Source organism: Protobothrops mucrosquamatus, unplaced genomic scaffold, assembly GCF_001527695.2.
Source record: "Protobothrops mucrosquamatus isolate PMUCROS unplaced genomic scaffold, P.Mucros_1.0 scaffold35, whole genome shotgun sequence".
Taxonomy (NCBI): Eukaryota; Metazoa; Chordata; class Lepidosauria; order Squamata; family Viperidae; genus Protobothrops; species Protobothrops mucrosquamatus.
The window spans coordinates 984,411-996,619 of record NW_015386419.1 but is presented as its reverse complement, the minus strand read 5'-3'; the positions used below and the strand labels follow the sequence as shown (position 1 = coordinate 996,619).

The 12,209-nt window shown below is 44.1% G+C and overlaps 1 protein-coding gene across 1 annotated transcript in view; it reads right to left on the bottom strand.

Moving 5' to 3' along the window:
* SOAT1 (sterol O-acyltransferase 1) overlaps positions 1–12,209 on the bottom strand; it is a 54,458-nt gene that overhangs the window by 12,667 nt on the left and 29,582 nt on the right. Inside the window, exons 8-11 of the mRNA XM_015811264.1 lie at positions 9,631–9,709; positions 8,799–8,880; positions 6,809–6,854; positions 5,932–6,061 (exon numbers count right to left, since the gene is read on the bottom strand). Of these exons, the coding sequence (XP_015666750.1) occupies positions 5,932–6,061; positions 6,809–6,854; positions 8,799–8,880; positions 9,631–9,709 (337 nt within the window). The remainder of the gene's footprint in view (positions 1–5,931; positions 6,062–6,808; positions 6,855–8,798; positions 8,881–9,630; positions 9,710–12,209) is intronic.

Here is a 12,209-nt window from a genome sequence, read left to right as displayed (position 1 = left end):
AGCGCCAGACGGCTAGTTGCAGCCATTGCGGGTCTGGATGGCTGATGCTTCCCTGATGTAGTGACACTATGTGATGAGGAATCTTCCACGGGGGCGATTGAGCCAGATTCACCAAGTCGGCAAACCACGGCCTCTGTGGCCAATACGGAGCCACAAAGAGCACCTCCGCCTGTTCGTGTATGAGTTTGCGGATTGCTGCTGGAATAAGAGGCAGTGGGGGAAATGCGTAAAGAAGGCCCTGTGGCCATGGCACTCGTAGAGCATCCGTCCCTTCTGCCCTGGGGTGGAAGTAGCGGGAGTAAAATCTGGGAAGCTGGGCATTGTCCTGCGAGGCGAATAGATCGAGGACTGGTTGACCGAACCTGTGGATGATGGATGAGAACAAGTTCGGGTGAAGCCCCCACTCCGAAGGGTCCACCGTGGCACGACTCAAAAAGTCCGCTTGTCGGTTGTCGACCCCCGAGATGTGTTCCGCCCTGAGTGATCCCAGGTTGGGTTCCATCCAGGTGAACATTTGTCTCGCCTCCGTCATTAGGGATCTGGACCGTGTGCCCCCCTGACGGTTGACGTGCGCCTTGGCCGCCACGTTGTCCGTGCAGACTAGAACGTGACGGCCCTTGATCGAGTGTCTGAAGTGTAGCAGGGCTAGATGTATGGCCCTGAGTTCCAACCAGTTGATGCTTTTCTGCAGATCCCTGGCGGACCACCGTCCCTGAGCTAACTGGGAATTCAGATGGGCGCCCCAGCCATATAGGCTGGCATCCGTCGTGATGGTGACTCGATCCGGTTCTTTGAACAGCGACCCCTGGGTCACTGCTCGAGACCACCACCAGCGGAGCACCCTGCGAACAGGTAACGGAACCCTGACCGGGCGACTGGAGGCGCTGGCATTTTGACGTTGGAAGGGGAGAAGGAACCACTGCAGGTCCCGCAAGTGCAGTCTGGCCCAGGGAACGATGGCTATGCAGGAGACCATCTTGCCTAACAATTGTGAAAGTGTCACCAGGGGAACTGTGCGCTGTCGGAATACCTGTCGAGCCAGTTCCATCACGCTGACCGCACGCTTCTGGGAGAGATGGACCATGCAATCTGATGTGTCGATAATGGCTCCCAGGTATTGCAGCCTGGATGAGGGAACTGTGTGGCTTTTTTCGAGGTTTACCGAGAAGCCATGTTGTCGAAGGGTGCAAATGGTGGTGTTCACGTCTGCTTGGGCCGCCTGGAACGACGTTGCTTGAATGAGGATGTCGTCCAGGTAACATTGGACTCTTACTGGAATTTTTCTTAATTGAGCCGCTACCACTGCCAGTACCTTCGTGAACACCCTGGGCGCTGACGAGAGGCCAAAAGGAAGCACCCTGTACTGGTAGTGTTTGCCCTTGTAGCAGAAGCGTAGGAATCGACGGTGAGCCAATAGAATTGGGATGTGCAGGTACGCTTCCGTGAGGTCTATCGACGCCAGGAAGTCGCCTTGTCTAATGCCCCCCAGGATGGACTGGAGGGATTGCATTTTGAATTTCTTGTAGATTACATAATGGTTCAAATTTTTTAGGTCGAGGATGGCCCTCCATCCCCCCGAGGTTTTGGGAACCACAAAGAGGATGGAGTAGAACCCCTTGCCCCTGTATTCCAACGGCACCGGTTCTATGGCGTGAATGTCCATTAGGTGTTGGATGGCCTCCTGCATTAGCCTGTGTTTGGCAGGGTCCCTGGATACCGAACAGGCGGTGAAATGATCCGGGGGTGTGGTTAGGAATTCCAGGGACAACCCGTGTTGGATGGTTTGCAGGATCCAGTCGTCCGTGGAGGTCTGTTCCCATTGGTGAAAGAAATGTGTTAGTCTTCCTCCAATGGGAAGAGCTTGTGAGAAGTCATTTGGCCTTGCGGTAGGGCCAGCCGGCCCCACGAAATGGCCGCTTAGGCTGGTACTGCTGCCTGGGTCGGGAGCCTGGCCTATCATATGGGCGGTCGTATGGCCTAGCCGGCCTCTGGTTGAATGGTCTAGTAGATTGGGCGGCAGGTGCCGCCTGCTGACGAAATGGCTGCCTACGAAAAAAGGGTGTGGATCTTTTATCAGATCTTTTGTTTAGGTGGGCCATCACTTTCCGCTTATCTTTATTCTCTACGAGATAAGGGGCGAGGGCATCCCCAAACAGGTTGCCACCCAAGTACGGGGCGGTCGCTAAACGCCACTTGGCTTTGGTATTGGCCTGCCAATGTTTCAACCATAGCATCCTTCTGGCAATCATGTTGGAAGCTATGGTTCTGGCAGAAAACACTGCCGATTGTAGCGTCGCATCCGCCGCGTATTCTGTGGCAGTGACCATCTTGGCCAGGTCCTGGTGCGTCCTGATGTCTTCAACGGGCACCCTAGCCTGTAGCTGTTGAAGCCACAGAAGGGTAGTACGCACAAAAAAGGATGCCGAGGTTGCCGTTTTGGTGGCCCACGCCGCCGACTGGTGTGTCTTGCGGAAGGTCTGCTCCCACCTCTTATCGTCGGCTTTGAGTGCCTCTAAGAGATCCCCCGCCACAGCCGTCTGGGAAACTAAAGGGGTCCAGGCCTCATCCACCTTGCGTTGGAAAGATCCGTGGATGTTTTGTACAATCTTTTATCCGAATTGTTCGCAGAGGGGAAAGAGGAAGGGGAAGCCCATTGCTTTTTAATTTCTTGTAAGAAAATTGAGGGGCACGGGACGTGGTGTTCTGTCACCGCTTTTTGGAAAAAAATTGGCCTGGGCGCGGATGTGGGATCAGTTTGAGGTTGTGGAAACTGATCAGTCCCTATGTTCGCCGTGGCCGTGGCTTTACGCAGAATAGTGAGGAAATGGTTGGGATTGAATAATCCCCCCGAGGAAGATGTCTCAGGTGGGAGCTCCTCGTCCTCTGAAAAGGTAATCTCGGGTGGTTCCTCCTCATGAGGTGATAAGTAACCACTGCCAGAGGACTGGGCCGGAGAATCAGGCCCTCGATCCGCCAAGCACTCCATAGGGGGGTCTAATGAGTGAGCGGACAAGTCAGTGGCTTCCAAATCGCGTGGACGTGAGCGCTGTGTCAGAGCTCTGTCCACCACCTTGGCTAATAAAGCCTCCAGATGCCCGTCCGAGAAGATGTCCCCTATGTCAGGACCTCTAGGTAAAATGGGCGTTGGAGAGCCGACGGGCTCGGGGATGACGCCTGAAATGGCGGCTTGGTGACCTGAGGCGGAGGGCAGAGGTGACGCCACCGACATACCCGGAATGGACCATACCCCCTGACTAGATGTTGATGGACCCATGTGGTAGCTCCATCTCGGTGGCCGCCATGCCGTCCAAATCCATTTGGGCTTGCCTCTGTGCCCTGGAGAACTCCTTCTCCAGGGCCTGGTGCCTACGGCTGGCTTGCTTTTCCGCCAACTTGGAGGACCTCTTAACCGTGTGCTTGGTTTTGGCTTTGCACTTGCCTGCCGCCTTCTGAAGAGAAGGAGGATTGCAGCCGTGACCGGGAGGTGGAGGATTCGCGCCTGAAGACTGGGGCAACGAGGGTCCTTCCATCCCGTTTGAGCGATCTCAGGACGAGGCGCTGAGATGAAGCTCTGACAGGCAAGTTGTTGGCGGAAGCTGTATTGGAGCAAGTGCGCGGACTGCCCCCCTGGTCACCCGACCAATGAAAATTCTCTCTGGACTATGGTCACGGTGGTTGAGGCAGAGCCGAAGGCACGTTTGGAACCACTGATGGGCTCCTCCCGGAGGCCTTAGATGACCAGGCAATGTGCACCAGAAAAATAAAAAGCCAAAAAATTGTCAGGACGCCCGATGCGGAGGTCCAACTCTAACAATTTCAAGCGCAATGGCGGCTACCGGGGTGAAGGAAAAGGGGAACCCACACTCAGCTGAATGTTTCAGGAGGAGCTTGCCGCCAGGCCCTTTAGGCCTGAAGGGAAATGCTGCCGCCCCCCCACGCTGGGCCTGCTGCACTCGCGACCCTGTGGTTCCCTGAAGTGTCCAGAGGGTTGATCTGACCGCTAGTGTTGAGACTGAGTCACAAAATGTCGGGCGCCAACAATACTTCAAGATGGTGGCCGCGACCTTCCGGGAGGCCGAAACAGGCCTCCGAGAGCTCTAGCCCTCTGTCAGAGACCAGCAGAGTGTCAGGGGAACCTCAAAACAGCCGCAGGCCGAAAGGCTGAAGTTTTAAAGCAAATTTACGGGCGCCGAAAATGCGGCCAAAATGGCGGCCGCGACTTTTTGGGAGGCCGAAAACAGGCCTCCTAAAGTTCTAGCCCTCTGTCAGAGACCCACAGAGTGTCACAGTGGGCAGGGGAACTTTAAAACAGTCGCAGGCCGAAAATTGAAGTTTTAAGGCAAAATTTTCGAGCGCCGAAAATGTGGCCAAAATGGCGGCCGCAACTTGTAGAGAGGCCGAAAACAGGCCTCCGGCGATCCTATGGCCTGGCAGGGACCCTGTGGGGCGATGTCAGGCCCAGGGAAATCAATAACAGCAAGGTAGCAGCAATTTGGGAACGAAGGAATTTGTTGTTTTGCTGAATAATCAAACGTCGAAAATGCAGCCAAAATGGCGGCCGCAAGATTTCGACGGTTGAAATGGACTCCGACAGGTCTGGAAAGGCCTGGGAGGAGTCCTGATCTTGCCTGTTTCCCTCAGATGTCTGAGGGAAAAACCCCTGGGCAGGTGGAGAAAAAAATCAACAAGCAGTCTCTGTTGATCTTTTACCTCCCCCCCCACTTTAATTTGAGAATTTGGGAGAGATGAAGGAAGGGAAATTCCACCCCCCTCCTCACCCCTCACTTCCAACAAGCTGCTATCAGCCTGGGGGAAGTTGCATTAATCCCTGATTTAAGTATAAATTTTTTAGATAGCCAATATTTGAGGGAGACTTCACCAATGGATTAATAATTGTCTAACCTGATCTAGCAGAGAGCCAAGCCAAAACGAGTCATCAAGAGCGGAGACCAAGTTAAGACTGGATTACCAGTAGGAGGGGGCGTGACAAGTTTTAGATACTTGGTCTCAAGAGCAGGCAGACAAAGAAAACCCATTGGTGGAGTCTCCGTCTCCTGTACTGGAGAAGGAAGAGTTTCATATTTTTAAAACATCTACTTTGAAGAGTGTTCATTTCTGTAAGTAGAGGATTACTTAGTGATCAAGAAAAAATATTTCCAGTTGTTATGTTTTCTGGCCATGGTGATGTCCACTTTCTCTGCAGAACATCCACATAGCACTGCCACCTATGTAGGTGTGTCTATAGACCAAGCAGTAGGAAATCTAGTGGCTGGGAATATTTGAAACAAAAGAATGTTTGTCCCTATGTAGAAAAATGGCAAGAAAGGAGTTTATAGTAACTCAGGAACAATCAGGGGATAGCAAAAACTGTTAAGAAGGAAGCTGTCATAGGAAGAAGTCAGTATAAAAGCAGGAGAAAGAATGGTGGGATTAGGATGAAAGTCAGATATGAAAAAAGGAGTACTGTAAAACATTTATGGGAAAGAAATATAATTGAAATACAACTTGAAATAGAAGTTCACTCTATGTAAAATCTCTGGTCATTAACTGCTTCATAAAATGGTGCAGAATTTGATGTGCCATAGCATGGTATATCCAGAAGCAGTGTTTATATGGTTAAGTGTTTAAATTAAAGGTGGAGCTCCTTTGCCCAAGAAAATAATAGGAGCATAAAATGCAGAAGCTAATTTGTGTTTTATGTTATTTTAGAAAAATATAGGGCTGCCCATAACTAATCTTCTTCTGGTACAAAATGCCTATAGAAGAAATAATGCTTGTCTTCTTTTATTTTCTCTAATCCCAGAGAGATCGTTTGCTAACACATAACTAGCATGCCTCATTTGTCTATCTGTTAGCTATACCACATTTGTAATTGCATTGCATTCAAAAGCTTTGAAGGAAAGATCCACAGGCTGATTCACAGGAGCTCACCTGGAAGAATAGAGTTGAAGATGCAAAGAACTAGTCCACGTAGACTGAAGTGTCCCAGGCTATAATTCCGATACATCGGAATACAGAGTCTTACAAATATGTAGTAACCATAGAACAATGAACCAAGAATCTACACAAGAGGGGAAACCAAAATCAGTTGATAATCAGAGAAATTTGGAAGGAATCACAAGGCAAATTTAAAAAAAACTATTGACCATCTTCCTCAAGTGACCTTCATTTATTTTACTGTTGCTTAAAATCTAATTGTTTTAGATCAGTGTTTCTCAGCCTTGGCCACTTGAAGAGGTACGGACTTCAACTCTGTGCTGGCTGGGGAATTCTGGGAGTTGAAGTCCATACCTATTCAAGTGGCCAAGGTAGAGAAACACTGTTCTAGATGAAGGCAGAATGGTGGAAAATATACTTCTATAAGCAAAGAAAATTATTCAGAAGCTTTTCTTTTGTTGACTTGTTTAAATTCCTGAATCAGAAAAAAAAACAATGCATAGGATAACTGGTTGCTGAAATTAGTACATTTGAGCTGGATGCCACTTCCACTCTTTTTAACTCTATACCATTTTTTAATAGTGGAGACAAGGCATTTTACAATGAGATATAAGTGATTACCATTCCTAGCCTGCAACTATTTTCTGCAATATCCAACTGTTGAAGGATGCTTTGACCGTGGTTTAAGAGTTAAGATTATAATGTTTTACAAAGACAGGAATATGTACAAGGTTCCCATTAGGCCTTAATACTGAAAGCAGCTAAACTGGCTGCACTTCTAGTGGAGATACACAAGCAAGACAGCTAAGCGCTTTTAGGTCCAAGGACTGTTTTCCATCAGGTAAATGACAGATAAAGTAAAGTCACAAACCTGTGCAATCTTGGTAGCCAGATAGCTCCATCTTACTGTGGGTGTTCTGAAAAGAATATATCACATTATTCAGTTCTCAAATGGTTTGGTGTTATTCCACATCATATTTTTAGCAAGCATAATTAAGTGCAAGACCTAGATATTGATTGTAGCAAACACAATATAAATTCAATTGCAACACAGCAATAGCACTTGGAATTATACACCACTTCACAGTCCTCTCTAGGCAGTTTACAGAGTCAGCATATTGCCTCCAACAATCTGGATCCTCATTTTACCAACCTCGGAAGGATGGAAGGCTGAGTCAACCATGAGCCGGTGAGACTCAAACTGCCAAACTGCTGACAGCCGGCAGTCAGCAGAAGTAGCCTACAGTAATGCATTCTAACCACTGTACCACCAGAATATATCACAATATTTCAATGATATAATGTAGATAATTTTATTTGATAGGTGTGACGTTGTTCAAATTGCATGTTTTTTTCTGAATCTGACAGTCATTATTGATATGGTTATACTTTGATTTTTAAAAAAGTAATTAAATGAATAAACAACACTGGTGGAAATATATAGGCAGAAGAATATGGAAAAAAGATCTGAAGGCTTCATATAACCAATTAATAATTAAAGTTCAACAACTTGTTTTGTGGATTGAAAGCATGGGTGGAACAAAGGAAATAGGAAATGTGGAGCAATTTTGCTCTACTCATAAAAAGTATGTTTGCTAATGCGGTTGCACAATGTATTTAATTCAAAAGTTATGATAAAAATATTAAAGGTAGTCCTTGACTTACGACCAGTCGCTTAGCCCAACACCCCCATGGGGGCAAAAGTAGGCCCAAGGCCTGTGGGGACCCTGAGGGGTGGGAAGCATAACATGGGGTATCTCAGGGGGTGGTAGAAGCCCTGGGAGGTCTGGGCCAAGCAATCCTGGGCCTGCTGCTTGTTGTCCCAAGGCTTCCCCCACCCCCCAAGTACTCCATTCTCTGCTTAATGACTGCATCAAAGAGAACAGAGATGGTGGACATTAAGTGAGGTGATCACATGGTTACTTCACTTAATGACCATCACAACTTGCGACCGTAATGGGCAGGCTCCATTCTGGTCACAAGGACTACCTATATTTGATTTGTCTGCAACTCTTTAATATACAATGGGATAAACAAGCAAAGAGAATTCAAATCCTACAACAATATTCCATAGAATTAAAGATTAAGATTATTAGAAGCAAAAAGAATATAAAGTTGGTTTATTTAAGTTTAAATTAAGACCTTTATTTGCAAGGACTATGTATTTGCAGACATTGGAATTAAAACGTTGATGTTTTATAGATTTGTTTATAGGTAAGGGATGAGACATGGAGTGAAGAGTATTGGTTTGTAACTTTGTAGTGGGTGAAGGGTTTCTAAATTTGTTTATAGTTGTGGTGCAGTTTGAAAGTCAGTTCTTTACATATTTTCTTATCACATTTTTCTTTTTTTCTTGTACTTTTTCTTCATACTATTCTCTTTCTGTAGGTTTAGTTTGTATTAGTTTTTATTACTGCAATTATAATTCTTAGTAAAAATTACATCTAAAGAAAAAAATCAACACAATGGGGGTACAATGATATTATAGGAATTAATATCTAGCACTTAGAAGCTAACTTTTTGTATTTGTATCCCGCTTTTATTTTTTTTACAAATAGCTCAAAGCAGTGAAACATATTCAACACTCTTTCCTCCTCCTAGTTTCCCCACAACAAGAACCCTGTGAGGTGGGTTGAGCTGAGAGGGAGTGAATGGCTGAAAGTCACCTAGTTGGCTTTCATGGCTAAGATTGGACTAGAACTCATGGTCTCCCGCTTTCTAGGCTGGTGCCGTAACCACTAGACCAAACTGGCTCCCTAGTTGCATCCTGACTAAAAATTAGCAATACTACAAGCAAATACATATAACACCAATCCCTTCACAACGGAAATGAAATTGCCACATGCAAAGTTATTCATTACCTGGGATATTGATCTCGGTAAATAAGAGTGGGAGCAAAAAGAAAATACAGGTACTGGGAAACTTTAGGAAGATGAAAAGAATCTGGAAGGAAAAAAAACCCAGAAAAGTAGTTTGGTACTAGCACATATAACACACACAAAAAAAGTAAACTCCTGTTTTTTACCTTGTTCCTGGCTTATTAATTCCAAGTACAACGATGCTTCTTGTAAGGAGTTTCTACAGTTCTGCCTGACTGGACAAGCCTATTTAAGTGTTTCTTAAATTCAGCTGTGTAGACTTTTAATTCCCAGAATTCAGCTTAAAGTTGTTGAGGTTGAGAAACATGGGCCTGTAAACCAGTGCCACCTAATAAGAGTGCTACTCCCAGAACAGCGAAAAGGACAAGAAGGTTTTATCCTCACACCTGCTACCAATAGTTCTTGACTTATGACCACAATTAGGATCAAAATTTCCATTGCTAAGCAAGGTCGTACCTGGTTTTATGATATTTTTTGCTATGGTTAAGTCAATTACTGCAGTTGTTAACTGAATCATGCAGTCATTAAGCAAATCTGGTCTCCCCCATTGACTTTGCTTTTGTCAGAAACAGACTGGAAAGTTTGCACATAGTCACGACATGATCCCGGGATGCTGTAACTGTCCTAACAACATGCTCGATACCAAGCAGCCAAATTTTGATCACATGACTGGGTATGCTGTGTCGGTTGTAAATACGAGGACTGGTCTTAAGTCACTTTTTTTCAATGCCATTGTAACTTGGTAGCCACTAAATGAATGGTTGCAAAGTTCAGGGCTACCAGTATAGAATTAGTGCAAGGCACAATTACTCACTTGAGCTTTGAGGAGTAGCAGAGACTATTCGGGGAACATTCTCCCTGACGAAAGAGTGAGCTTTCATCACAAGGCGTACCTATAAATAAAATGACAGGTAAGATCTGTTTAAAAAAATAACAAAATGGGAGGAAAACGACAATTATGTAAGAGAAAATGACATAAGAGAAAAAATACATACTACATCAAATTTTTCAATTTTTAAATATAATATGAAACCATGATCACAAGGAAAAAACTTGAAAGGTTTTTCTGTTACATCAAGAAAGGGCCAGTGCAGAAGCAGATGTTATCCGTCCAAAAGTATAAATTCAGCATACCTTTGTCTTTCCACAAAAGAGTACTTTTTTGCTGCACTGGTTACTCAGTAAATCGAGAGTTCATATATAGATACATTCCAAATGTTTGAAATATGTCAGAATAACCTTCATATCTTTAAAATGTATCATTCTTGCCCAAACTACATTAATAAAACTACAGCGATTGTGCTGAAATGGAATGACAGTGGGGAAAATCCAGACTATAAGTGTCTTCTCCTCCTTCTACCCTAACAAGATTGACAATCCTCAATTTCAAACTAGAATTACTCTTAAGTACAGATCAAATTTATAGTCCCATCCCAACATCTTCTAAATGTTCCAACATGCTCCAGTTTTTAATGCAGGAAATCCTGTAGACTAAAATAGGAACCAATCCCCTGATATGGTATCAAAGCATCACAGACTAACTTTGCAATTGTGTTTATAATGGTTTCTGGAATTACTTGAATTATGTAGATAAATAAAAGATATGTATATGCACACACAAACAATAACACTGTCTATCCAATGATAAAGCTGAAGATCAAGAAATTAACTCCCCAATGGTATGCAACTATAAAATAAATTAAAATTAAATAAAAAAAATCTAGGGGAGTGTTATAATGTAAATACATACAAAAACTACACACAAAATGTACTTGAAATGAAAAAATACAACAGAAAAAAGAAAAGAAACAAGTATAATACATCATTTTAGCAATTAACAATTACAAATCTAAATATACTTATGTAATATATTATTCAAGTACATATGTTAATTTTTGCTACATTTATATAACTATGATTGTTTTTCACCTACTGTATTTTGTATAAATGAGTTCCATATTTTATTATACTTGTCTGTACAAAATCTATGTCTATAGACAAACCACTGACAGGTAGCAAGATTTTCAATCCATTGAGTGAATGGGGCCATACAATTATCTTTCCAATGTCACAATATCAGGTTTTTAATCCATAGTAAGGGCATGGAGAATCTATTTGCATAATCCAATTGTCAAATTCCATATACTAGGTATATAGTTCAAAAGAATATCATCCTCTGAAAATTTTAGCTTTTGTCAGAATCCTGTTCACCACTTACACCCACTCCTTATTAAGTATAAGACATTGTAAAACATGTGTTTTAAAGCAGCATCCTTACTACATCTCTAACAGAATGTTCTTAGACAATCCCTTTTTGTACAAATGAAATGGACTCCAAACATTTAAATGTTATTTTTTGTATAATTTGAGGTCCATTGACACTCTTGCTATAAAGCTAAGATACTCTGCCATTGTCTAGGCCAGGGGTAGGCAACCTTGGCTCTTTTATGACTCGTGGACTTCAACTCCCAGAATTCCTGAGCCAGCTGGCTCAGGAATTCTGGGAGTTGAAGTCCACGAGTCATAAAAGAGCCAAGGTTGCCAACCCTAGCCTAGGCAATATAGGAACTTCTGATTCTTTATTTCATTTATTTCTTAGCATCAGCATATCAAATTAATTTACTAGTAATGTATCTATAAAAAAGTTTTTTGTTTTGTTTTAAAGGATTTTTTTTGATCAAATATACTGTCCATCTCTTTATCCAAGTGACTCTGCATTTTACAAATACAAACCATAAAACCATATCAAAGAGATATATCTAAAAGCAAAATTAAAACAGAGTGAAGAACAGAATAAAAGCAAAGTTTAAAAAAGTGAGTTAAAAGGTGGCTACAAACCACCCCCCGAGTTGAATGCCACTCTTTAATCACCACACCATTTAGCAGAGCCAGGTCTTCAACACTCTTTGGGGGGGGGCAACCTCACCTCTGAGGGCAAGATATTTCAAAAGGCAGAGGCGGCAGCAGACAAGGCTTTCTTCCTAGATCCCACCGGTCAAAATTCTTTAACCAACAGGGATCTATAACACACCTTTCCTACTTAACCGGGTGGAAAGGGTCGATGTAATTGGGACAAGACAGGTTCCTTAGGTAACCTGGTACCGTCACATTAAGGGTTTTGAAGGAAATGATGAACACCTTGAATTGGATCTGGCAGCAAATCAGCATCCAAAGTAACTCATGAAGCAGAAGCGTTTGTGGGAAAAAACCCAAATTGGTTAGGTTTTTAGTGGGGTGTTTTGAGAAATTTTTAGGGGGTGTGGGGGGGGATAGGGTGGGTAGGCCAACCCATGCCATGTCGGGGGGACACGGCACTAAAGTGATCAGGGGGGAGGTTGGGGGACCAGGGGAGGGTGTTGTGATAGGTACGGTCAGTGGGAGGGGCAGATATGG